General features: G+C 47.6%; 1 protein-coding gene across 1 annotated transcript in view; it reads left to right on the top strand.

Moving 5' to 3' along the window:
* The first annotated feature begins 816 nt into the window (after positions 1–816).
* ryr2a (ryanodine receptor 2a (cardiac)) overlaps positions 817–27,395 on the top strand; it is a 68,892-nt gene continuing 42,313 nt past the window's right edge. Inside the window, 22 exon segments of the mRNA XM_067245220.1 lie at positions 817–936; positions 5,729–5,848; positions 6,270–6,374; positions 11,477–11,497; positions 13,283–13,357; positions 13,735–13,813; positions 14,192–14,304; positions 15,254–15,353; positions 15,723–15,819; positions 17,321–17,395; positions 17,937–18,093; positions 18,940–19,104; positions 19,315–19,436; positions 19,707–19,890; positions 20,060–20,195; positions 21,068–21,163; positions 23,152–23,270; positions 23,525–23,658; positions 24,136–24,328; positions 24,331–24,379; positions 26,293–26,485; positions 27,340–27,390. Of these exon segments, the coding sequence (XP_067101321.1) occupies positions 817–936; positions 5,729–5,848; positions 6,270–6,374; positions 11,477–11,497; positions 13,283–13,357; positions 13,735–13,813; positions 14,192–14,304; positions 15,254–15,353; positions 15,723–15,819; positions 17,321–17,395; positions 17,937–18,093; positions 18,940–19,104; positions 19,315–19,436; positions 19,707–19,890; positions 20,060–20,195; positions 21,068–21,163; positions 23,152–23,270; positions 23,525–23,658; positions 24,136–24,328; positions 24,331–24,379; positions 26,293–26,485; positions 27,340–27,390 (2,504 nt within the window).

Below are 27,395 nucleotides of genomic sequence, written 5' to 3'. Positions count from 1 at the left end.
CCACAGATGAGCAGGGGAGGCTGAAGAGCTATTCTGAATGCTCCATAAGATCCAGTCAGATTCAGCACCTGTAACAAATCGTTATAAGCAGAGATACTATAAGCTCTAGCATTAGATGGTATGTTATTGGAGGCTGTGTGATGCATAGATAAGCTAGCAACTCTCTGAGGCCTCACAGCAGCTGCCTGACATAAAGATAAACAATGGACACTAGCATTAGCTTGTGCCACACAAGCAGCAAGCTCACACAGAGAACCAATAACGACTAGCTTTAGCTTGTAGCCTACTACCAGTTAGCTTACACATGGCTAAGATATATAGACATTAGCATTAGCCTGTAGACCAGACATCCCAACCTGCAGAGAATCATTTCCGGGAGGAGGCTTCTCATAGCATAACATGTTATGTTATGCTATGTTACCAGTAAAAGATTTATAGTCTGTATGTTTATGTTTAGCTGCTAAGGAGCTTAGCTTGCCCAGTTACAGATTGAAGCATGAGACAAGGTCCAGTATAAGCTCCATTTATTATTTTTTCTACTGTGCGTGAGAGAGCCTTTTTGTGTGCGAACATGTGTGTAGGAGACGTTGTCTGTGTGTGTGTCTGTGTGTTCAATGCCACTGTTGGATGAGTCCATGCTAATCTAAATGATGATTAGAAGACACAAGATAGTGTGTTGGAACAGTCCCAGACCACTGAAGGGAACACCTCCTCTGTAAACAGTGTTCAAACCATAACTAGGTCTCATTCCTTGACCTATTCAGTAGTTATAAATATGTTGTAAACCCCCTTATATCTGTTTAACTGGCATAAGCAATGAATGATCATATGAATAAGTCCAAGATCTCACGAATGAGGATGAAGCATGATGAGCTCATCATCATCATCATCCTCATCATCATCCTCATCATCATCATCATCATCATCACAACCCTTGTGGCGTAGTGGCCAGTGTGGGAGCCAGGTGTTGGTGCCGTATGGCTTCAACTGTGGATGTAATCTAGCTGCTCTGTCTCGTCCAGTCTGGTCACTCACGTGTACAATGAGGGCAGTATACTCACTCTGATGAGCTTAGGCTACTTTCCAGTAATACACACACACACACACACACACACACACACACACACACACACACACACACACACACACACACACACACACACACACACACACACACACACACACACACACACACACACACACACACACACACTACTATCCCACTAGCAGTGTGTAGGTCAGTGTCTTCGGTGTCATAATCATGCCGTGGACTATGGACTCCTTCTAATCCTATTAACAGTAAGATCGAGTAACCTTGCCATGCCGTGTGTGTTTATGTGAGTGTGTTTGTATGGTTGGATTCATAACAGTAAGAATACAGATCATTAAGCTGTTATATTCAACACAAATGCTGTCCTCTCTATTCTTACTTTGTAGGGAACACACACATACACACAGGTCTCTCCAGCATCATTTCAATTATCCAGCAGATGTGGGATCATGCTGTGAGAGATTTAAATTAAAAGACATTACTGCTTGTACAAAAACTCAATCTGACCAGAGGCAGAGTGTAGTCTGTGCTGTAAAATAGACACATCATTAATGTTTAAAGCGCAAAAACAGTTTTCAGCTGATGTTTTCAAGTTTAAATGTAAAACTATGATTGTAATGTACAGTAAACAAACTATGTCCCCTCTATCATTGGCTCTGTGTGTTTTACCTAGTCATGGAACTGTATTACATCTGCTGGTTAGCTCACAGCAATGTAACTAAGATATTATATGATACGACCAAAATCTTTATTTTTGGGCCTCATGCAAATAGAAACAGACTCACAAAACAAACGGAACCAAGTACAAATCTAAAACTAAATCTATCGAAATCTATGATGTCTCTCTTGCGATTAATGAAAAACTATTGCTTTCACATGAAGATTGCCTCAGCTCAAATCAGCATACTCTCCTTTGGCAGTGGGTCAGCACTTTACACTCTCTGACGCAAGCTCCTCTCACATCCTGCCTGCATTGATGTGAAAAAGAGACAGTGTGTGTGAGAGAGAGAGAGTAAGAGAGAGAGATGGTATTTGCTTATGTGTGTATATTAGAGAAGGAGAGAGTGTTAGCAGAGTCTGAGATGGAGAGCGACAGCTCTTCTCTTTTTGGCGGAGATCAGAGGTGGAACTGGAATCCTGTGGATAGCAGGGCAAGAGGAACTAGAAATGCAGGATCTAGAATGCACAAAGACATGCTGAACTATTCATAGGAGATCCAGTCGATCGCACACCTCTCTGTCTTCTCAGACAAAAATGACGTAATGTCTCCAGAAACAACTTCTTTTTTTTCTCAGTTATTCTGGGCCATCCTTGTTTTACCTAGATGGAAGCAACATCACACAGACAGCGTTGGCCTACACGTTCTGTCTGTGTGAGAGAGAGGAAGAAATTAAGCAGCTATCTTTGAATGATAAAAAATTAGCCATGTGTAAAATACGCTACGCAAGATTCTGCAACAGCTGGCCTGTGTGTGTGTGTGTGTGTTTGTACGTGTGTGTGTGGGTGTTATGCAACGTGCAGGGTGGATTACAGTGTACATTTCATTTGCCTTCTCCCTCAGATTATCAGCAGATAGAGATGTTTGAGCAATGTTCCCAACCTCGCTGTGACATCACTACAGCCTGGCGTGGCCAGCCAGTGTCCAGGTTGCTCCTCTGCACAGGACATCGATCAGGTCCCGGGGGGGGGGGGGGGAATCAGTAAAAAAAATGAAAGATCCCTGATCTATGCTTCCTCTTTAACGACCATCATCTGGCTAGCTGGAGAGGCAGTCCTTGAGATGCTGATTTAAAGCCATCTGTTTTATGATCCTCAGGAAATGATTCCCTGTGGGTTTCATGTGTGTTGGATCTATATCATTCTACTCATCTACTCATTCTCACTGTTGTGTCCTGTGGTCTCATAGTGTAGGACATGTATCAGAGTATCAGAGTGACAGCACGGGGCTGGTAGGTGTCGTAAAGATGAGCTATGATGCGGATGAAGCTGCACCAGACTGTAGCTGCACCAGACTGTAGCTGCACCAGACTGTACCTGCACCAGACTGTAGCTGCACCAGACTGTAGCTGTACAGACTGTAGCTGCACCAGACTGTACCTGCACCAGACTGTAGCTGCACCAGACTGTAGCTGCACCAGACTGTAGCTGTACAGACTGTAGCTGCACCAGACTGTACCTGCACCAGACTGTAGCTGCACCAGACTGTAGCTGCACCAGACTGTAGCTGCACCAGACTGTAGGTGTACCAGACTGTATCTGTACCAGACTGTAGCTGTACCAGACTGTAGCTGTACCAGACTGTAGCTGCACCAGACTGTAGCTGTACCAGGGTTAGGGTTAGTACCTGTCGCAGGTTAGGGTTAGTACCTGTAGCAGGTTAGGGTTAGTACCTGTAGCAGGTTGTACCTGTAGCTGACTGTACTATGCTCATCACTGAAAGATCTGTCTCAACATTGGTGCATCGATGCACACATCTACAGCCACACACACCACACACACACACACACACATGCATCATCAGCATCAGCATGGTTGTCCAGGGAGAGTTAGTGAGTGAGTGTATGTTTGGTGCGATTAGACCTTAAATGCTCTGGGTGTTACATGTCCACCAAACAGATCAGCATTGTACAGTGTGGGTGGAAGCACTTGCAGTCTTTCTTCCTCGTTCTCTCACTCTCTCTCTCTTTCTCTCTTTCTCTCTCTCTCCCTTTTTCAACCCTCTCTTTCTCTCCCTCTCTCCTTCCCTTTCTTTCTACCTTTCTCTCTTTCTCTCTGTCTATCTCTGCCCCCCTCTCTCTGTGCAGTGTCCACCCAGGTCATATATTGTCCTGGTGATAACACCACCGGTCCAGGTCAGTTTCTGTCAGATGAGGCAGAGTTATGTGTGTGAGAGGGGGCGATCATGCTGTTAGAGAGAGGGCTGTTTGCTTGATCGCCCACACAAACAAACTCCCTGGCTGTCTTAAATCTCACTCACTCACACACACACACACACATTCAAACAAACACAGCTGAAAGGCATTAGGTCACACATGTACATAAACAAAAGGCATTAGAACACACTTATACACACACACACACACGCACGCACACGCACACACAGAGTTAATGGGCGCTGACTCATCAGGTCCCAATCAGTTGTCTCATTTAGAGGAAGTCCCAGGGATCCCTGCAGAGCGCTGATAGGACCTGGCCTGCTGCCAAGCAACTCCTGGCGCAGGTGTGTTTGTAAGTGTGTGTGTGTGTGTGAGGGTATATGTGTGAGCACGAGTGTGTGTGAGTGATACTTCCCACTGACAGGAGGTAGGGGGATCCCCCAGGCACTGTGAAACAGCTCGCTCTGTCCCTGGCTCTCTCCTGAAGAGAATGTGAAGCTCGCTCTGTCCCTGGCTCTCTCCTGAAGAGAATGTGAAGCTCGCTCTGTCCCTGGCTCTCTCCTGAAGAGAATGTGAAGCTCGCTCTGTCCCTGGCTCTCTCCTGAAGAGAATGTGAAGCTCGCTCTGTCCCTGGCTCTCTCCTGAAGAGAATGTGAAGCTCGCTCTGTCCCTGGCTCTCTCCTGAAGAGAATGTGAAGCCCATGCCTGAACATAGAGGATTCAGATCTTCAGCTTTGGTTATGATGAGAATATGAGAGTTGGGAGCTGTGGTTAGCTTGTTTAGACAGTTGGTGTTTTTCCCTGCCGTTGTCATAAATAGTGGAGGATAGAGTGGCTGCTATACTCTGCGGTAGTTTCCAAACAGCTGTTCTTCTCATTATGACAACAAGTAGTGTCAATCGGCCTCGTTCATCTCCAAGGTCCTAAACTTTTATCTCTTACCTTCTGTCACACCATAACGGCCTGTTTGGTAAAGATATACTGCTCACCAGAAGGCTATGTGTGAGGTTTATGGTAGAAATACAATAGATTTTCAATTTTATCGACGCAAATATTCCATACATAGTTATGGTTCTTGTTGTCGTAAGTTATACAGTAGAATACTTGTAGCTGTGCAGTCTGTGTCCTACCCTCCCTACAGCTAATCTCAGAGGACCCCGTCCCTGGTCTTTCCTAGTCCTTTCCCAGAGGCCTAGTCTGACCTGGCTGTGTTAGTCTTGCTTCAGGTCCATCACAGCTGTGTCTGTGTGGATGGGCTTGTGCATCCCTGGTCTATTTCACATTAGCTGGGCCCAGTCTAATTCCCGCAAAGCCTGTTGTGGCAATCCCCATCTCTCCAGCCAGCCAGCCAGCCAGCCAGCAAGTCGGCCTGTCAGCCAGCCATTCAAGCTAGCTATTCAGCCAGCCACCTTCCTGTCCGTTAGGCCCCTGGACGCACAGACTCTGTGGTTGCTTAGCTAATGGACTGTAATCCTTCTTCAATTAAAGCCAGAAGCGTGATGCCTAAAATACAGAAACCTCCAGTGGGTCTGCTGCTCTGATAAAACCGAATGTAATTAACAGGCCTGGGCCACAGCATAGCCAGTGTCATCCACTTGTTTTACACTATATTTAGGCTGGCTATGATTGCTCTTTTAACTGGGGATGATTGCATTGTACAACAGTCAGACTTTGATGTTTGAGTGTGTTTCAGACCTGGTGGAGCAATTCTCGCATGATCAGAATCTTGGTCGTCTGTGCAACTAAGCGATGGTACAGTGTGATGTAACGCCTGTCTCCTGTCTGTGTGTGTGTGTGTCAGGATGACGAGGTGGTTCTCCAGTGTTCGGCCACGGTCCACAAGGAGCAGCAGAAGCTGTGTCTGGCCGCCGAGGGCTTTGGAAACAGACTGTGCTTCCTGGAGTCCACCTCCAACTCAAAGGTAAGCTCTGGAGACACCTCCTCCTGGCCCTGTACAGGAGCTGCTCAGCTCTCAGGACGAGGCCCATCACTGACAGATCTGTCCCAACATTGGATCTTCACCCTTGGGAATCTGATTCTCCAATATTTACAGCCACTCACTCTCACACACACACACACACACACACACACACACACACACACATGCTTTGACAACCGTCCAGTGATGCTGATGATGTCCTTAACAAGACCGACTGGACAGCAGGATATTTTGTAGAGGCTTCTAAATGGCTCATGTAACCCATTCCCTCCTCGCTTGAACTATGTCTGCAAATGAGAACACAACTCTGACCTTTTCTGCGTGTCAGACGTGTAGTGTGTCGTTTAAGGTGATGCCGTGCATTCTGGAGCGTCTACATTCTGTGTGTGCGTGTGTGTCTCAGAATGTGCCTCCAGACTTGTCCATCTGCACCTTCGTGCTGGAGCAGTCTCTCTCTGTCCGAGCTCTACAGGAGATGCTGGCTAACACCGAGGAGAAGGCCGAAGGGGTGAGTACACACACACACACACACACAGACAGACATATACTGTATACACACACACAGACACATATGTTGTTCAAACACACAGACACGCACACACACACAGACATATACTGTATACACACACACAGACACATATGTTGTTCAAACACACAGACACGCACACACACACTCTCCCTGATGGGTTTCGTCACAGCAGTGTCAACACAGGGTTCTGAGGCCAGCTGACAGCTGTTGACGAGGGGTGGGTTCCACCCCCACAGTGCTTCACCCTTTGTCAGGGTCGAGTAGGGGCCTGACCATACCCTGGCCTGGGGACTGCAGCTCTAGCCTGGAGAACAGCACTGGGACAGCACTGTACTGCATACATTTGTATCACCACCTTCCCTAAAGACATTTGATTTTGTTTTGTCAAACTTTTTTGTATCTTCTTTGTAGGATCTATGGTTGGAGCAGCTTCAATAATCAAGCAGTACCACCAATAAGTACCATATTGAATTATACCAGTCAATATACACAAACTTTATTCAGATAATTCAATATAGAATAGTGTCACTTGATTATAGTAATTAGGAATATTGAATAGGAGATTATGTAATTATGTAGAACATTACAATGTATTCTATTATTTTAAGCAAAACTGCAGTGCAGATTAAACCATCATAATGGAAAGCCCAAGTAGTGTCATATTTTATCATGACTTGCAGTTTTATAATTACTTCCGTTTTTTTAAATCTATGAATAACTAAAGGGTAATTAATTTCAGTCCTCACAGAGCCATATGCTTTTTCAAGGCCAATAGTTCAGTCTGCTGCCAGCCCTAGAAACAGTGACGCACTTGCACACGCACACACACACACACACACTCACATGCACGCACACACACACACACGCACACACACAGACACTTACACACAACACATGTACACACACACACACTCACACACACGCACACACACACTTACACACAACACATGCACACACACACACACACATACAGAGGTACATTTACATTTATTCATTTAGCAGACGCTTTTATCCAAAGCGACTTCAAGAGAGAGCTTTACAAAGTGCATAGGTCACTGATCATAACAACAAGATAGCCACAAAACGTTGCGAGTAGCCAAAACATGAAGCACACATTGTGATCAACCAAAATAAGTGCCAAAGGGAAGAACCATAAGAGCATGTAGTTAAACAAGTTACAATTAAACAACATGAACCGCTATAAGTGCAAGTGTACCTGTGGAAAAAAAAGCAAGCAACAATAATAAAAGCAATATATCACAGCGAGTACAAAACATTTTTTTTTGTCAGTTACCACTAACCACAAGAGCAACAAGTCTCTAAGCAAGAGTCATTGTGATCCTTGAGGAAACTAACATCGGGTCAAGCGAACCGTTCCTAAGTACCGTTGTACTCCCGGAACAAGTGCGTCTTGAGGTAGTATGGAGTGTGTGAGTAAGCAATGGAGAGCTCATGGCCTCCACCCAAAAACAGCTCATCAGTACTCCCCAGTGACTTCTGTAGACCCCAGAAGAGGATGGGAACAATTCCATCCACTCTACATCACAATGCACAGAACAGACATCCATGTTGCTTCTATCAGTCCTCCTGATCCTTTCAGACCTGTTCAGCTCTAGAAGTGTGGGATGGGGCCAGTACTGCATCAGTATTAGATAACATGAACATTCATGCTCCTCAGAGTAACTGGTTTACAGATAACCGAACCAGATGAGTTATACAGACAGTGGCTTAACTGACGGACAAGCATCAGTCAGTTGCTGTCTGCGTTTAATGACAGCTAATGATGCCCAACTAGCCTAAGCTGTGGCAATATATTTGAAACTGTCTCGCTTGTGAAAGGATGGCCTTGCTGTGCTGCATGTAGCAGAGTGGTTTAGCCCGAGGGATGTGGGCTAGGACTGCAGCATGGGGGAGAGGCAGGGAGGCAGGGTGAGTGAGAGAGAGGGTGTTTTGTGGCATGTGAGTGTGCCTGTGTCGGTGTGTTTGAAGGAACAAGGGATAGGTTTCCAAAAAGGTGATGCGATGGTGTGTACGTGTGTTTAAAACAGACAGAGGAATGGAGAATTGTAAAAAAGAAAAATCTAAAAAAAAAAGAGAGAGAGAGAGGCGTCTTGCTGTTTTAAAGCTGAACATGTAATTTGTAAGCTAGGCACATTCCAGGCAAGCTGAGCGGTGAGCGGGAGACAGAAGAAGACAAATCCAAATGATTTGCTTCCCTCTCTGCCTGTGTTCCTCTGCATAGCACTAAGGGAGCCTGTGACTGTGTGTCTGCTAGCATAGATGTTGTCTATGCATTGCCCAGCTCTGGCTGTAGTAGCCTCTCACACACACACACACACACACACACACACACACACACACAGGGTGGGGTTCAGCCAGCATTTTTGTATTGTCAATATTTACAAATGATGACCTGTATACATGTACACATTACATACATACTGAATGGGAGGTTTTTCACTTTACAATAACCATAGCTTGAGGTTTAGGTCTGTTGGAAAAGACTAAGGCCGTGACGCAGTTCCTATCTGGCTGAATAGGTTACAATTCCTGTTGTCACTGATACCTGCTGTACTGTAGAAGATTAGAAAATACACCAGAGGAAGGATTTCTTCCTCACTCCTAATGAGATTTACTACGAATAAGAACCATAATGGGATTTTATATCCCCTTACTACCCGGGTACAGGACAGGGCATATGGGCTCAGGAACACTGAAGCACTAGGATGGGTGGGCTAGCCATGCTACACAGGACTGGATTTCAGAATAGGTGCACAAAGCCAGTTAGGCTAGAGACAGGGAGACAGATGTGTCAGTGAGAAAGAGATACATCGATTGAGAGAGGAGAGAGAGAGAGAGAGAGAGAGAGAGAGAGAGAGAGAGAGAGAGAGAGAGAGAGAGAGAGAGAGAGAGCGCCTGTGCAGAGCGACTTCTCCCAGTAGCAGCACCTGTGCAGAGGGCTTGGATGACGTGTTTGTCTGTGTGTGTGTGTGTGTGTAGCGGACTGGTTCACAGCAGGCAGAGTGTAGGGTAACTACATTAAGACACCCACACACACCTCTCTCCCCTTTCCATAATGTGGGATTCTATACACTCCCATCTTCTCAGAGCCCTGCCTCCAACTGTATGACTCTTTCTCTCCCTCTCTCTCTCTCTCTCTCTCTCTCTCTCTCTCTCTCTCTCTCTCTCTCTCTCTCTCTCTCTCTCTCACGCACGCATGTACGCACACACCCCTTCTATGACCACAGTTATGTAAGGAGATGAGCACAGAGCTAGTTCAATCATCTCATGGTTGGCTAGGAGCTGGATCACTCCAGTCCACAGACCTGACTGGAACCAGACTGGAACCAGTGTGTGTAAAGGTTGCGTTATTGTACAGAACGTCCATGCCACAGTGGGAACCATCCCAGCTGATCTCCAGGCCGACAGCTGGAGGAGAAGACGGGGTACAGATAGCCCGAGTTGGGAACATTCTTCTATTTTTGTATCTCTCGACAATACAGCCATTGTTCTCATATGGCCCTCCATTTCTCATTAATGACCTGGTGCTTGATTATAATGGCACTTCAATTAGGAATCAATTGGATCCAGAGCACTCCACTTTATCACAGAGACCCCCCCCCCCCTCCACACAGAGGGAACGGATTGCTGTAAATGGTTCATGTTGATCAGCGAGAGTGTGTTGTGGGCTGCACCTTTGTAGTGGTGCAGGCAGGTGCTCCAGAGTAACCTGCGTCAAGTTCAGTTCAGTACTTCAACAGCTAGATCGTCAAGCCTTCAAGCTCCCTGTGTTCTGGTGCGAGGTTGTGGTTGCACCTTGTGTGCACGTTGTCTGAAGAAAATACCAGCCATGTCTATCAAATCTGGATCCAGATGAACCAGAACACATATAAACCATAAACACGTTACAATAAACATGTTACCAATACCAATGTGCAGTGTGGTCATGAGAAGAGAGGGTAAATCAATATGAGCATACTGCATATGCTGCTTCTACTACTACTAGCATATTAGCATATGCTACTGTAAGTGGCAGGTTTCTATTGGGTTCCGAGGGATGGAGAGGAGGTGAGGGGGCGTTGTGACACGTCCTGTGACAGGGGAGCTGGCAAAGAGGGGTGAACTCAAGTTGTTTATTAAATGCTGAGAGTGTCATTAAGGCCCTGTGCCAGGCACGGTGAGCAATAGCAGGAGCGGATATCAGTTAGTGTTTGTGGTCATTAGTGCTGAAGGGCCAAGGGAGGCTGGGATGTAGGCAGAGTACATACACACACTGACACACACAAAGCACACACACACACACACACAAACACACATGGAGACACAGGCAAGCATACTCAAGTGTAACCTCACACACACAAGCACATAAGCGCAAACATGCACACACCCACGCACCTAAGTGAGAGTGGGAGTCAGATGGCAGAGCGGTGAGGGAGTCGGGCTAGTAATGTGAAGGTTGCCAGTTCGATTCCCAGCCGTGCCAAATGACGTTGTGTCCTTGGGCAAGGCACTTCACCCTACTTGCTTCGGGGGGAATGTCCCTGTACTTACTGTAAGTCGCTCTGGATAAGAGCGTCTGCTAAATGTAAAATGTAAATGTAAGTGCTGGTGGAGGTCAAGCTGGGAAGGGAATGACTTCTGGCTGGATGGAAATCGCTCTCACGGCGAGGTCGTCTTTCGTTTTAGACCTTTTTCTCTCTCTTCCCTTCTTCCTTTATTTGGGCAGCATGTTCTTTGGTTGAAAATGGTTTGCCCCTCCTTTGTTTTGACCAGTCTCATCTCAACCATTGAAGGATGAAGCATGCATGTGAACATGCATCGAGACTCATCCGTTCACGCGGTTCACAAGACAAGGACCTGGTAGCCTTGTGCAACAAGCTCAACCCGCATCCTCTCCCCCCCCACACCTACAAACTACGACAACCTCATAGCACACACCATGATTTGGTTCACAGACAGCATCACCTCAAACCATCTAGAAGTCTTATTTCTCTGCTCGATGAGATAAGATGTGGTCGTTTTTTGGTTGAAGATGAAGGCAGCTCACCTGTTCTCCTCTCTCTGCCTCTCATTCTCCACAGCAAGTAGATGTGAAAAAATGGGTATGTCTGCCTTTCTTCAGACGCTCCAGCTGTTGTCTTTATAATCATTTGAAATACCATTTGCATCGTCACTGTCATTATGATCACCATCCTCATCATTATCACCATGGCCATCATCTTTGTCTCTGTCCTTTGTTTGTATGCTAACAAAGTTTATTATTATTGACCGCTTGATTCACTCAATTTATATTGATAAATGGATTGTCTCTCCTTACGACTCTGAGTGATTTGAACAGTAAAAGCGAGAATGACACACAAGAGCGAGCTGTAGTGAGTTCGAGAAAAAGAAAGGAAAATATATAAAAGAACAGATAAGATTTTGTGGTCACAAAAATGAGAGTTAGACTGAAGGCCAGTGTTGTTCTCCTTGCCTCATGTACGCTGTTAGAAGCATGTCGTGGGAGTTGGGTCTACATCCCTGGACATTCTTACAGCGCTGTGTGTGAGCTGCCACTGATGTGTCTGCTGTTGTGCATTGATGTGTGGCTTTTACCCATGATCCTGTGTGTGGGCTGTATATGTATCTACATGTGATACCAGATCAATACTGCTTACATTTGTATGTTGAGTCTCCCACATCATACATGTACAGACTGTTCTCAAACACACATGTCAATGTATGTGTACATGAATGCCTTCTGGAGTGTCTTAATGCTGCATTCAAAAGATCTTGACTTGAACTTACAGTATGTTTAATATATTTCTGTCATTCCCTGTCCATGACTATTGTCTCTCTTTTCGTTTCATGCCAATACAGAAATTTATGATGAAGGTACGTTGGTGTGTATTTGTGCTTGTGTCGTCGTGTTTTTTTGTCCCCTGTTGCATGTTCATGTGTTTGCGTATTTGTGTGTGTGGGGGTCTTTACAGTGTATAGAGCTTTACAGGTGTCTGATCTCCCCTCAAAGAGAAGACTGGGACGTCTGTGTGTGTGTGTGTGTGTGTGGAGGGGGTTACCCACAGCTGGAGGTCTCAGTGTGAGAAGCAGAGATCTGCCAGGCTGTGTTACATCAGCAGTGTGTCTCCTCGCAGCCCTGGGACTGCAGACGAGCCCAGGAGGAAGAGTCAGCAGCGATACGTTCACACCCAGGGTGTGAGCTGTCACCAGGAAGGGATCGACTCAAACATGTTAGATTATAACTGTTATGTAATGAGGGCCTTTGCTGGTCTTAGCTCCTGACTCTGAACAGGCCAGAGCAGTACAGAAGAGAACAGCACACAGCAGAACATAACAGAGCAGAACCACATTCCCCCAGTGCTGTCCCAACCCCTGCTAGCCAGCGTGTGCAAACGACAAAACAGTAGCTGATATAGATGTGCGGTTCCAGTTTAAGGTGTTCTAATTGATGTGGAGGTTAATGTGATTAACTGTACCAGGGCTGGGGCCTGGCTGTGTGTTTGTAAACAGAAGCTCCATCCTGGCTGTCAGCTCACATTACTGCCCTCATCCTGCCTGGTTAGCAGCATTTATCTAGCTCAGGCCTGGGACTGGAACACAGTTGTCCACTGTACTCTACTGTACTGCAGTGTGCTGTCCTAAACTGTACTAAGCTGTTATACACTGTACTGTACTGAGCTTAGCTGCACTGAGCTGTACTACACTCTACTGTACTAAACTGTACTGTACTGTATTGAACTGGGTTAGCATGATCAGAAGCTGTTTGGTCAGTGTTAACATATTGCTTGTTGTCTGCTCTATTTGAGATCAAGTTCAGCTGTGTCTAGTGCTCTGTTAAATACTGTGTGTGTGTTTGTGTGTGTGCATGTGCGTGTGTGTGTCTGCAGACAGCCCAAGGAGGAGGCCATCGTACCTTACTGTATGGACACGCTGTCCTGCTACGACACTCCTACAGTGGAATGGTGAGAGCATTAAGAGTCAGGAACTAATGTTTCAAACAATGTAACATGAATAAAACAATCCAGCAGAAGAGAACAAACTGGGGCTGTGATATATGTGTCAGAGTATGGTCAAATGATTTGAGAGATCGTAGATTTGATCATGGGAGTCAGGTGGCTGAGCGGTTAGGGAAGCGGGCTTGTAATCAGAAGGTTGCCAGTTCGATTCCCGGCCGTGCCAGATGACGTTGTGTCCTTGGGCAAGGCACTTCACCCTACTTGCCTCGGGGAGAATGTCCCTGTACTTACTGTAAGTCGCTCTGGATAAGAGCGTCTACTAAATGTAAATGTATTTGCTTCTTTGAAAAAATCGTCTGGTTATTTTGTTGTTTCCTATCCAGTACCTGTGTTGTTTGTCCACCTCACGATCCTCTACAGACAAACTGGCCTTCGATGTGGGCCTACAAGAAGACACTACAGGTAGACCACACACACACACACACACACACACATACACACACACACACACACACACACACACACACATACACACACACACACACACACACACACACACACACACACACACACACACACACACACACACATACACACACACACACACACACACACACACACATACACACATACACACAGTATAAACATGAACTAATAAGGGCTGGCGCAATGATGGTAGAAGGCTGTCATTTCCCTGAAGCAGTAGCAGTTGTTTCTGTTACCATAACATACAACACCATGTTGTCTATTTGTCTGCTTCCTGTGAGTCTGAGCAGGGCTGCTGGCAGTTAACATAGAGTCCTGCCTGATTTGGGTATGTCTGTGTGTGTGTGTGTCCAGGCGAGGCCTGCTGGTGGACCATCCACCCTGCGTCAAAGCAGAGGTCAGAGGGGGAGAAGGTTCGTGTGGGCGATGACCTCATCCTCGTCAGTGTGTCGTCAGAACGCTACCTGGTGAGTTGACATTGTCACGTTGCAGGTGCTCAATCGGTCCGATCACACCGGACGGATGTAGTGGTCATTGGAGCATCTGAAGAAACAGATGAAGCACGCTGTACGATTCCGTACTCAAATGATTTTCAGATTGACACGGTTGTATGTAGGCTTTACTTCATCATTTCCTCATTTGCTGCTTTGTCTCCGGGATGGAAATCAAATCAGTGGTCCAAATCAATGTACAGACAGACACACCCGCACGCAAACACACACACACACACACAGTTACTAGAGCATGTGTTTCTGTATTGAGCTGTAATGGAGATATATCCTTCCACATAAACACCTTCACTGCCTGTGGAATCTCATGGAAACAGTAAAAGCAGTCAGACAGCAACCCTTATCTGAGACAGCAACCCTTATCTGAGACACTTGTCAAGTGTGAAATGACATGCCCGTGCCAATCTGATGCAGCAGGGTGCACTGTCTGTGCGTGCGTGTGTGTGCGTGCGTGTGTGTGGAGGGGTGGGGTTCTAGCTAAAGAAACCATTGCACTAGGATGAATGCCCTCCCCTCTGATGATCGCTGAAAAGCCCATCTTTCTTATCCGTGTGTGTGGTTTGTATGTGTGTAGGGAGTGTGTGTGTGTGGGGGTGGGCACAATATATCTTCGGTGGAGCCCTCTAATGGGTTTTCATGCCAAGCTAAGACTCTCTCTCTCTGTTTCCTTCTCTCCCCTTTTATCTCTCTCCTTCTCTCTCTCTCTCTCCTCTCTCTCTCTCCTCTCTCTCTCTCTCCTTCTCTTTCTCCCTCTCTCTCTCTCTCTCTCTCTCTCTCTCTCTCTCTCTCTCTCTCTCTCTCTCTTCTCTCTCTCTCTCTCTCTCTCTCTCTCTCTCTCTCTCTCTCTCTCTCTATTTATGCCCACCCCCTCCTCCCTCATATCCTAACTGTTCTGTGTCTCCCCCAGCACCTTTCCTATGGTAACGGGAGCCTCCATGTGGACGCAGCCTTCCAGCAGACCCTCTGGAGTGTAGCCCCCATCTGCTCTGGCAGCGAGGTGGCACAAGGTGGGCCTCACCTCTCCTTTTCTCTCCCCCTCTCTTCTTCTCTCCACCTCTCCTCCCTTCATTCCATCTCTTCTTCCTTGCCTTCGTATCTCCTTCCCTTCTCTCCTCCCTCCTCCTCCCCCCTTCCCTCTCCTGTCACCGGATATTAAGACTTCTGGAGGATTAATACTGTAGATAGAAGCCTCCTCGGCCTGATAAGGAGTGTAAACAAACAGATCCAAAACACACACCGAGGTACACACACACACACACATCCACACCCCAATGTGGATGAAACATGGAAAATAAAACATGAAATCAACATGAATTCTCTCTGTCTCTCTCTTGCTCTGTATCTCTCTCTTCTCTCTATCTCTCTCTGGTCTCCAGGGTTTCTGATTGGGGGAGATGTGCTCCGTCTGCTGCACGGTCACATGGACGAGTGTCTGACCGTCCCGTCGGGGGAACATGGAGAGGAGCAGCGCAGGTCAGCTGGCGCGATCCAGGGGGATAGCTGCCTAACCAAGGGCATGAGAGGGTAGAATGAGAGCATCAAGGGCCAGAATGGGCCAGGCTCTGTGTATGAGTCTGGCTGTGTCAGTGTGGGCTGTGAGACTGAAAAGAATGGGTCGTCTGCTGATGGAGGAGACGTCTGTCCTCAGTCCAGCCTGACACACTGAGCTGGGACAAGCACACTCTTTTCTCCAACAAAGTCACCTTTTAACTGTTTATTTCTCCAACAAAGTCACCTTTAAACGCCAACGCAAATATGTCGTTCTCAACCTGCAGTGTGCTTGCTGGTGCTGAGTGGCTATGCTCCAAACTAGGCCATACCCCACTCTGGCTCCTCTACCAGAAGGATGAGGGAATAGCTACGGTCTCCGTAGGGATGGGAACCAGCAACTACTTTAGACAGAATGAGCTCTCTTTGTGAGCCGAAGATGTATTTCTGCATGGGCGGAGGGTACAATAATAATTACACTTGTACCCGGCCTCAATGGTACTCCTGTCATCACTAGATCCCTCATGTGAATGACTGTGTCCTCGTTACCTAGCTAGCTACTCCTATAGCTGCAGCTCTCCATCACTGGTCTAGGGTGCATGTGCGTGTTGTTTTTTTTTTGGGGGGGGGGGCAGTCATCGGGAACAGCCCGGTCCTCCAGCCCTGGAAAGCAGCAGTGGCGCAGGCTAATACGCTGAACAGGGTCTTTGTGTAAACTGTAAACTATGACCTCTCTGTCCTGTCTCTGTCTGTTGTTGTCTACCTGTCTCGCCCTATCTCTGTCCATCTCGCTCTCCCTCTCTTTCTCTGTGTGCCTCTTTCTCAGTCTGTGTTTTTCTCCCACACACTCCCCCCCCCCTCACTCAAGTCATATAAACTGATGACGGGGGGCTGGATGCTCCTTTTCCTGCCCCCTCAGCTGGAGAGAGCTGCTCAGACCACTGGAGCTTCTCTCAGCATTAATGATGCATGTGTGACGAAACGCCACAGTCGGAAACAAGCTCTGCTGCATGATTAAGAAACATCAGCTAATTCCAATTCATTTGATGATGCATTAATTTCTCTGCACATCCAAAACAGGATTCCTTCTGATGTGTTTTTAAGCTTTGGTTGAAGGGTCAGTTGTAAGTTACTGTTTTTCCGTTGCTTCTATTCTGGTTCAAGGGGAAAATCATGACGTTGTTAGTTATGTAAGAATGCCTTGTCCATTGCTGGTTGCTGCAGTTTCTGCCTCTCTAAGGACTTGTTTTTCTACAAAAGTGTGTATGTGCGCACGTGTGTGTGTCTGTTACTGTAATGGGCGGCCTTTGGCAATACAAAGAGGCACACAACTGAGGGCTGTAATATACAGTTTAATCACTTTGCAAGAGTTTACATAACCCTGTACTCCCTATGTGATTTCTCCTGACACATACAATTGATTTATATTTGATTTTAAACACACACACACACACACACACTGTCTCACATCTCCTCCCCTCCTCAGGACGGTGCACTATGAGGGTGGAGCTGTATCCATTCATGCCCGCTCACTCTGGAGGCTGGAGACACTACGGGTCGCGTAAGTCAAACTACAACTCCCACAACACAACTCTCCTCACATATCAGATCCACACATACACTATGTAAGTCTTAAGTGTCATTCGATAAAGAATGAGCAGTTCCCTGAGGATGACTGAGATGGTGATTCCTCTAGTTAACAAGACAATTACTGTATATACAGAGGCTGAAATAGGGATGGAGTTTGAGCCTATAAGTTCTCCATGGCTTCTTCAGCCTGCAGTGTTCTGTCAAACTGACATTATGGGGTTGGGCTGGTTATGGCTGTAGAAATAGCTGCTCATGCATCATCTCTTGTAGTTAGACTTTATCTGGACCTCCTTACAGAACTTCTTCTGTCCCCCGGACACTTCTTCTACTTTCACCACCAGGCCTGGTCGTCTAGCTAACTGATCTGGGCAGGACGCCAGGACACACCAATAAAGCACTACATACCCTAATAGGTCCAATAGGTGTTTGATCTGTGTGTGTGTGTGCTTTTTAAATACATACGTGCGTGTGTTTCTGCATGTGCATGCGTGTGTGTGTGTGTGTGTGTACAGATGGAGTGGGAGTCACACGCGCTGGGGCCAGCCCTTCAGGCTGAGACACGTGACAACAGGGAAGTACCTGAGCCTGCTGGAGGACCGCAACCTGCTTCTCATGGACAAGGAGAAGGCTGACGTCAAGTCTACTGCCTTTTGCTTCAGGTCATCCAAGGTAGGAACACATAGACAAACACACACACACACTCACACACATACACACACATTTCCATGGTAACAGATTCGTTGGTACAGTAATTCAAGGGTATGTCGGCTGCTGGAGGTAGCGACCCAACAGTAAACAATGTTCTGCAGCATCAACATATCCAGCTGTCCAGAGGCTACAGGCTAGCAGTATGAGCTGAGGGGTAATGTCCACACCTATCTGAGGCTGCAGGCCAGCAGTATTTACACTGCAACTCCTCCTGCCATCACAGACAGAGCTGGGTAGCACTGTCAGATATTGTCCCGTGCTAGATGGCGCAGACCTACGTTGTGGAGACAGCAACAGTGTTGGGTGTTAACAGAGACTACTGCATACAAGAGGTTCACCATCCAGCCACCTACCACTTATAGATTATAGAGAAGGTGAGGAGAGAGAATTGAAGAGGGAGAGGGAGGAGAAAAGAGTAGAGGAGGAAATAGGATTGAAGGGGAGAGGAGAGAAGTGTGGAGGACATTCCCTCTCGCACACACACACACACACACGTACGCACACACGCACACCCATACCGACACAAACCATTCTCACTTCTCAAACGCTGTAATACAATGCCAAAGTGTCATGTCCAGTCATGCCAGACAGCACGACCCTGTGGGTTGTAGAACACGGTGGGAGAAGGGGCTGTGTTTGGCAGTAATAGAGTTCACTGTTAACAGTTGTGTGAGAGAACAAGAGAAGCAGAGCGAGTGAAGACAGGGGCAGACAACAGCTCTCCCAGACAGGGGGAGCGAGCACTGCGGTACCCAGCCCAGCTTTCAGCTGAGTGAACTCACCCTGTCTGGTTGGTCCCCTCCACAGGAGAAGCTGGACTTTGCCCTGAAGAAAGAAGTGGACGGCATGGGCGTTCCTGATATCAAGTATGGGGACTCGGTGTGCTACGTCCAGCACGTGGACACCTGTCTCTGGCTCACCTACCAGACTGTGGATGCCAAGTGTGCCCGCATGGGAGGCGTGCAGAGGAAGGTACAACATGGTGGACGGTCCTCGAATGTGCTTCACTGTCTGCTAGGAACGCTGTTCGTATTCTAGGTTTACGCTGCTGTATTTGAGACCTGTTGGCTCATTAAACTGACGTACTGTTTCAGGCCAGACTGAAAGTGAATTGGCTACCTTTTTCGAGACGTTTTGAAGGTCCCATGCAGCTGACAGCCTGTTTTGACCCGACTGTTTCAGGCCATCATGCACCATGAGGGCCACATGGACGACGGGCTGACCCTCTCCCGCTCCCAGCATGAGGAGTCTCGCACCGCCCGCGTCATACGCAGCACCGTGTTCCTGTTTAACCGCTTCATTCGGTACACACACACACGCGCACACACACACACACACACACACACACACACACACACACACACAGCACTGTCGTAACCTCGCTCCACATCTTTAGTCATAATGACAAAGTACCTGTCCAACAGCACCATTTCAAATCCTCTTAATTTGGATCACTTGAACCCTCTAGATCAATACGATGAAATTAGGTGAGAGATGGTAACATCTTTCTTGTTCATCCTTCTCTTCCTCTCCAACTCTCTTTCTGTCCCTCCTTCCTTGCCTCTATCTCTCAGGGGTTTGGACACACTTAGTAAAAAAGGGAAGACCTCAACACTGGATCTGCCAATCGAATCAGTCAGTCTGAGTCTGCAGGATCTTATTGGTTACTTCCAGCCTCCTGACGAGCACCTGGAACACGAGGACAAACAGAACCGCCTGCGAGCGCTGAAGAACCGACAGAACCTCTTCCAGGAAGAGGTAGCCTTGAGCCCAGGAGTCTGGGATTCGCGGTCCACCACTGTAGTTCTTTTCTTTGTACCCGTGTTTCACTGTGTTTTGTGAGTGTGTTTTGTATGTGTGCTGGATACGTTTTAAACATGACACAGACAATATCCCCCCCCCCCACCCCCCCCTCCCCGCCCACTAGGGAATGATCAACCTGGTGCTGGAGTGTATCGACCGCCTGCACATCTACAGCAGCGCTGCCCATTTTGCTGACGTGGCGGGCCGGGAGGCCGGCGTAGCCTGGAAGTCCATCCTAAACTCATTATATGAGCTGCTGGGTGAGGCCGGGGCGGGGGGGGGGGGGGGGGGGGGGCGGGGGGGGGGGGGGGGGGGTGAACTGCCTGCCTGGACCACTGCACACTCAGGGGGATTCTAATGCTGCTCCCCGGCCTGTGTACTCTCTCTGTAACACACTCTCTCTGACCCAGGGCAACGGAGGGGCCAGGTCTACATAGTCACCCCCATGTCATGAGAGAGAGAGAGAGAGAGAGAGAGAGAGAGAGAGAGAGAGAGAGAGAGAGAGAGAGAGAGAGAGAGAGAGAGAGAGAGGGGGAGAGAAGAGGGAGGGAGAGGGAGAGGGAGAGGGAGGGAGGCAGATAATGAGACAGAGGGATAATGAAAGACAGGATGAAGACAGATAAAGAATGGAATGACAGAGTAGGGAGATACCACCTAGACAACATGACAACATTAGAGCAGTGCGGTACATTCCTTAATAAGAGTGTTTCTGGTTTGCACAACCTAGTCTCTGGTGGGCTCTGCCACATTACAGATAATTGTAGCTGAACACTGGTATAAACTGGCATCTGGTCGTCTGTCACTGGCTGGGCTTAGGCACACAAACAAACAAACAAACCAAACAAACAAACGCGCACACACACACACACACACACACACACATGAAAGCACAATGGTAGGACTATGACTACTAAGAATATGGAGTCATTATTTTACCTGGAGTAGTGCAGTAGAGAGAGAGAGAGAGAGAGAGAGAGAAAGACGGGGGAGAGAGAGAGAGAGAAAGAGGGGGAGAGAGATGGAGAGACAAGGGAGAGAGAGGCTACAGATACTGTCTGAGAGGAATAGTTTAGTTCAGAACACACCTGTGATTTTTCACTATTTTTATATCGCTTTTCTCCTTCTCTCCCAGCTGCCTTGATAAGAGGAAACAGGAAGAACTGTGCCCAGTTTTCCGGCTCTCTGGATTGGCTGATTAGCAGACTGGAGCGGCTGGAGGCCTCTTCTGGTAGGTCAACTGTCATGTGATCTACGCCCACCTTTGCACCTATAAAATCAGACACACAACAGATGCACACAACAGTACCTGTCTGTCCTTTTATCTTTAGACATTCACTCACCATTCATTTAATTCTTCAAGTCTAATCCTGAGTCGCCTCTACTGCAGCACAGTGTTTGCAACTACTGTCGATCTGTCTATCTGCCTGTGAAGTCAATCTTCAATGGGACTGATAGTGCGGCGAAAAGGACAGACTCCTAGATCTCGTAGAGGATACGCTGACTTTATTCCACTGCTGCTTTGTGTGGGATGATTATCTGGGATGGATCTACCGGGGGATGACAGGGGACTCTCTATCATATCACTACCTCCAGGGGAACTCATCAGCTCAGTGGGTTTGTGCTACTCAAACAGCTCTGTATGCAGAAGGAGCACCCCTCATAGATCATTCCAGTACTCCACACCTGTGTCCAGTACTGGTGCCCAGAGAGGAGCGTAGCAATCCCAGAATGCTACAGGCGGGGGTAGTAGTGTAATCGCTGTTGTTTGGTCTGAAGCCAGGTTGTACATTACAATAATGTATGTGTGAGAAAGAGAGAGAGACATTGTTGAGAATGGATGGAAGGATGAGATGAAAAGAGAGGTGGACTGGATTAGAGAGAGAGGGAGAAACAGAGCAAAGGAGAGAAAAGATAGGAGGAAACACGAGTCTGTGTCGTCTACCTGGTCTCCATTGCCCTCATTACACAGATGAGTGTGAAGGTGGTGAGGAGAGAGGGAGAGAGAGGGGAAGAAGAAAGAGAATATATTCGGTCCTTGCCAGCTGTAAAGAATGAATGTACTGAGAGTGTGCAGGAGCAGGATGCTTGGCTGAAGCACTGCTCCTTCTCACACGCACACACACACACACACACACACTCACACACACACACACACACACACACACACACACACACACACACACACACACACACACACACTCACACACACACACACACACACACACTCACACACACACACACACACACAGACACACACTCTCACTCTCACACACACACACACACACACACACACACACACACACACACACACACACACACACACACACACACCCACACACAGACACACACACACTCACACACACACACACACACGCACACACACACACATATACTCACACACACACTTGAACTCTTACACAGGAGGTGGTTACGTAAGAATTCTACCACTTACTTCAAAAGCTCTGAATTATGAAACTCCAGCATACTCCAGGCTCTGATCTACAGCAGTCCTACAGCACCAGCTTTGAGAGATGTACTGTACATCCAAACACAGGCTTCAAACCCACACAAACACAAGCTAGACCTGACCTCAAGCTATTCTGGTCTGGACATTTTTAGCCTACCGTTTACATGTGTCGATTTTGAATTTACTGAAGAGGAGTAAAGGGTGAGATCATTCTCACTCTCTCTCTGCATCTCTCTCCCTCTTTAGCTCTCTCTCTCTCTCTCTCTCTCTCTCTCTCTCTCTCTCTCTCTCTCTCTCACACACACACACACACACACACACATACAGAAGGGTAACTGGGTATTCCAACTCCTATTTTGAGCCCCTTTCACTCCAGAAGTGAGAGAGATCGAGAGAGAGAGAGAGAGAGAGAGAGACAGAGAGAGAGAGAGAGAGAGAGAGAGAGGTGCTAGGGCCTGTGGTGATGAGAGGCTGGTTGGTGTTTGAGGAAGCTGCTTTAGAATATAGAATAGGATGAGTCACAAACTGATAAGGGGAGAATAAATAACTGTTTGAAGTTAGGGTGATTCACACACACACACACACACAAACACAAACCTACTCATCTTTCAAATGCCTCAACAACACACTAACTGGATCCAAAAAACAAGCAGGGGGTGCAGAGGATGGAAAGGATGTTGGGGGGTGGAGAGGATGGAGTGGATGTTGAATTGTTTGGATTGTTTCTTTCCCATGCGGTGGTGCTGCAGGGATTCTGGAGGTTCTTCACTGTGTGCTGGTGGAGAGTCCTGAAGCCCTGAACATCATCAAGGAAGGACACATCAAGTCCATCATCTCCCTCCTGGACAAACATGGACGCAACCACAAGGTCAGATTCTGAAGGAGCAAAGCTGTGTGAGCGTATGCGTGAGGTGAGTGTGTATGTGTGTGTGTGTGTAAGGGGTGCATGTTTGTGTACGTGTATATGTTCTGTATGTGTGTGTGTGTGTGCGTATGTGTGTGTGTATGTTTGTGTTCAGGAGGTAACGCTGTGCTGCTTGTCTGTCAGGTGCTGGATGTGCTGTGCTCTCTGTGTGTGTATGTTTGTGTTCAGGAGGTAACGCTGTGCTGCTTGTCTGTCAGGTGCTGGATGTGCTGTGCTCTCTGTGTGTGTGCCATGGCGTGGCGGTGCGCTCCAACCAGCACCTGATCTGTGACAACCTGCTCCCTGGACGAGACCTGCTGCTGCAGACACGCCTGGTCAACCATGTTAGCAGGTACACACACACACACACACTTACACATTCTGCCGACATGGCTGCTAAAACCTGCCCCTCTGCCCCCCTCCCCTCTCAGTGTAAGCCCCCCGGGAAGGAAAGGACCGGGGCAGGAGGTTAATCACTCTGCCACTCACTCTATACAGTACAGCCAACCTGTATTGACCTGATTAGAAAGGCTATAGTAGAGGCTGTCCGGCTGGGAGCCACTCATGCACTCTAACCCCTTGTTTCCTTTCTTCCTTGGGGTCGCTTTTTCCACATATTCTCTCATTTTCCTCCCTCTCACATTCAATCTCCCTTTCTCTCTCTCTCTCTCTCTCTCTCTCTCTCTCTCTCTCTCTCTCTCTCTCTCTCTCTCTCTCTCTCTCTCTCTCTCTCTCTCTCTCTCTCTCTCTCTCTCTCTCTCTCTCTCTCTCTCTCTCTCTCGGCCACTCACCCATCTTCCCTCCCTCTCTCTTGCTCATCCAATCACAGCATGAGGCCCAACATCTTCCTGGGGGTGAGTGAAGGCTCCGCCCAGTACAGGAAGTGGTACTATGAACTCATCGTGGACCAGGTGTTGTCGTTTGTGACAGCGGAGGCCACACACCTGCGAGTGGGCTGGGCCACCACTGACGGCTATGCCCCGTACCCGGGGGGCGGGGAGGGCTGGGGCGGGCAACGGTGTGGGGGAACGACCTCTACTCCTACGGGTTCGACGGCCTGCACCTCTGGTCAGGTGAGAATGGTGGTGGAGAAGGTCCATTCTGTTTTCTATATAACATGGTGGGTTACATTAAGATGCTGCATTTAAATGTGAGTAAAATGCCATTGTGTTTACTACAAATGTTACATTTGATATGATTTGCTTGTGTTGCTTGTGTGAGTTGAACTGGAACTTAACCCCAATTTTCCTAGACTCCCTAACTCCCATAAGAAAAATCTAAATTAAGGTTGTATCAAGTTCAGTATTATTGAGCTGTCGAAGTCTTCAGTCTGCTGTGTATCCAATTCCATTGATTTGGTGTCAGTGGAAATATCTCCCATCTCAGCAGTTTTTTGTGTTTATGTCACTGAGCTCCTAGTCCACTGAACGCTCCTCTTCCTTGAGCGCAGACTGAAGGTTCAGATGCTGTGTGCTCAGCACAGACGGCTTGGGAGGCTCTGACGGAGAGGTGCTATAGCAGTGTTATGATTGGCTAATCCCTAAACACGCGGCTGCCTGTGGATAATCCCTGCATAGTAGGCTGGTGTGAGGGGAGATAATACACCCAGGCCAAAAGAAAGGAATGGAGAAAGAGGGAGAGAGAATGAGAGCAAGAGAGAGAGAGATAGAGAGACAGAGAGAGAGAGAGAGAGAGAGAGAGAGACAGAGACCAGAGAGAGACAGAGAGAGAGAGAGAGAGAGAGAGAGAGAGAGAAGAGAGAGAGAGAGAGGAAAGAGAGAGAGAGAGAGAGAGAGAGAGAGAGGAGAGAGAGAGAGACAGAGAGAGAGACAGAGAGAGAGAGAGAGAGAGAGAGAGAGAGAGAGAGAGAGAGAGAGAGAGAGAGAGAGAGAGAGAGAGACAGACAGACAGACAGAGAGACCAGAGAGAAAGAGAGAGAGAGACAGAGAGAGACAGAGAGAGAGATGGTGTTTCTAAATAAAACGTGCCACTGTAAACACACTCGTTTTTTTTTTTCTTCTGTGGTGAAAACGTTATATTCAATTGGATGGTTTTGACCTGGATGGTTTTGATCTGTTTCAGCACTATTAAAAATGTGTGCAACTCAATGATGTGGAAAGGTTCTCTGAGAAGGAAGGAAACCACAGAGGGCAGGAGGGTGGGGGAAGGACAGGATGAGCTAGATGAAGTGGGAAAGAGGGAAGAGTGGAGTAGAGAGAAGAGGAGGGGAAAAGGGGTTGTCAATAGAATGAGTGGGAGGTAGGGAAAGTGGAGCAAGTGATTAAGGAGGAAGGGATGATGATGATTGGGAGAGGAGGTGGGAGAGAGGGGGTGAGGGGAGTCAGTACAGGGGAGATGATGGGAGGGGAGGTGGAAGAGAGGAAGTGAGGATGGGGAGTGAGGAGGTAAGTGTTTTTTAGAGAGGAGTAACATCTCACTGTGACGATGACATGGTTACAACATAGTTACGGTATGTCGATTTGTACAGTAAGTGTTCCGGTGTGCAGGCTTTTTTTTTTTTGGGGGGGGGGGGGTCTAGAAGGACTGGAGCCCCCTGTGAGTGTGTGCACCCCCTGAAGTGGAGGAGAATATTGATTGTGTGTGTGTGCGTGGTGGGGATGAGAAGCCAGAGAGGAAAGAGAGCTAGATAAATCCTCAGCAGGGCTCTTTAGACCTGGCTGGCCCAGACTATATCTCACCTCCCTTTCTGTTTTACTGCTAAGCCAGCAACACACTGTTCCTGCCTGGCTTGGACCTGGGATCTCCACAAATGTCTGTTCAGACACACACCCACCCACACTTATTCTAAAGTGTGGAGCTTCGAACTGCTTGGGGTTGTAGAAACGGATACTGGAACTGTGTGTGTGTGTGTGCATGTGTGTGTGCATGTGTGTGTGTGTGTGCATGTGTGTGACACTGTGGCAGCGAAGGCTCTGTCTCCTTTATTCTGGATGGAAGTGGAAGCTAACCTCCCTCTCACCCACAGGCTGCATAGCGCGGACAGTCAGCTCGCCCAATCAGCATCTGCTGAAGGTGGAGGACGTGGTGAGCTGCTGCCTGGATCTGAGCGTGCCCAGTATCTCCTTCCGGATCAACGGCCAGCCCGTCCAGGGCATGTTCGAGAACTTCAACTCTGATGGCCTTTTCTTCCCCGTGGCCAGCTTCTCGGCTGGAGTCAAGTATGCACTCTTCCACCTCTTCCTGTGTGGATCCATGCCTACCCATACCTGATAAACACTGTCTCATAAACACTTATGTCAATCTATAAACATCTGGATAAGTATAAGCACGATGATTGTAAGACCAATGTTTAACTGTGTACTTGTCTAGAAGAAACTCAATATCGCCTCCTGAATCAAATGCAAATATGTGGAATACCAATGGGCACTGGAAAATATAATGCACCACAAGTGGCAATCCATCAATGTAATTTTATTTGCCACCGAGGACATTAAAATGCAATAAGCTTTGCATTTGCATTAGTATTGCTTTGAACTCTTTAAACAAACACCTCAATAACTCACCAATTGTGCCTTAAGTGAACTGTTTGTGTGTGAATTGAATCTCTTAAAGGTATAAATAAAATGGTGGTAAGGCCACCACCAGAACATTTGTGTGGAAGCCAGAAAGTGCAGATAGCAGCCTTGCTGCTAGCTACTGTAAATCACTCAAATGGAATCTTGCCATCAGGACAAAGTAGTCACTCACTGCTCGCCTCTCAGGACAATCGTTGTTCGATTATTTATGTCTGAGTAAGGGCGTTTTGCTCCAGAGAGGACAGGCTGCTATGAATGGCCTCAATTCTATCATAATGCAATCACTCATGCACCCTGCAGCAAGGATATAATTGTTTTAGTATTGATTGCTTCAAGCACTGTATCCCTCAAGCCAAAGTCTGAGGTGTAGGAACTGGTTTGGAACCAGCCTGGTTCTGTTGGACATATGTTGCTTTTGTGAAACATATGCCTCCCCCCCTCCCCTCTGCCCCAGATAGAAGTACTTGATCAGAAACTCCTTCTCCCTCCATCTCCAGGGTACGTTTCCTGTTGGGCGGTCGCCATGGAGAGTTCAAGTTCCTGCCTCCTCCGG

This window comes from Osmerus mordax, chromosome 10, assembly GCF_038355195.1.
Source record: "Osmerus mordax isolate fOsmMor3 chromosome 10, fOsmMor3.pri, whole genome shotgun sequence".
In the NCBI taxonomy this organism is placed as follows: Eukaryota; Metazoa; Chordata; class Actinopteri; order Osmeriformes; family Osmeridae; genus Osmerus; species Osmerus mordax.
Note: the sequence above shows the minus strand (reverse complement) of the source record. Positions and strands in the feature narration are given on the sequence as shown.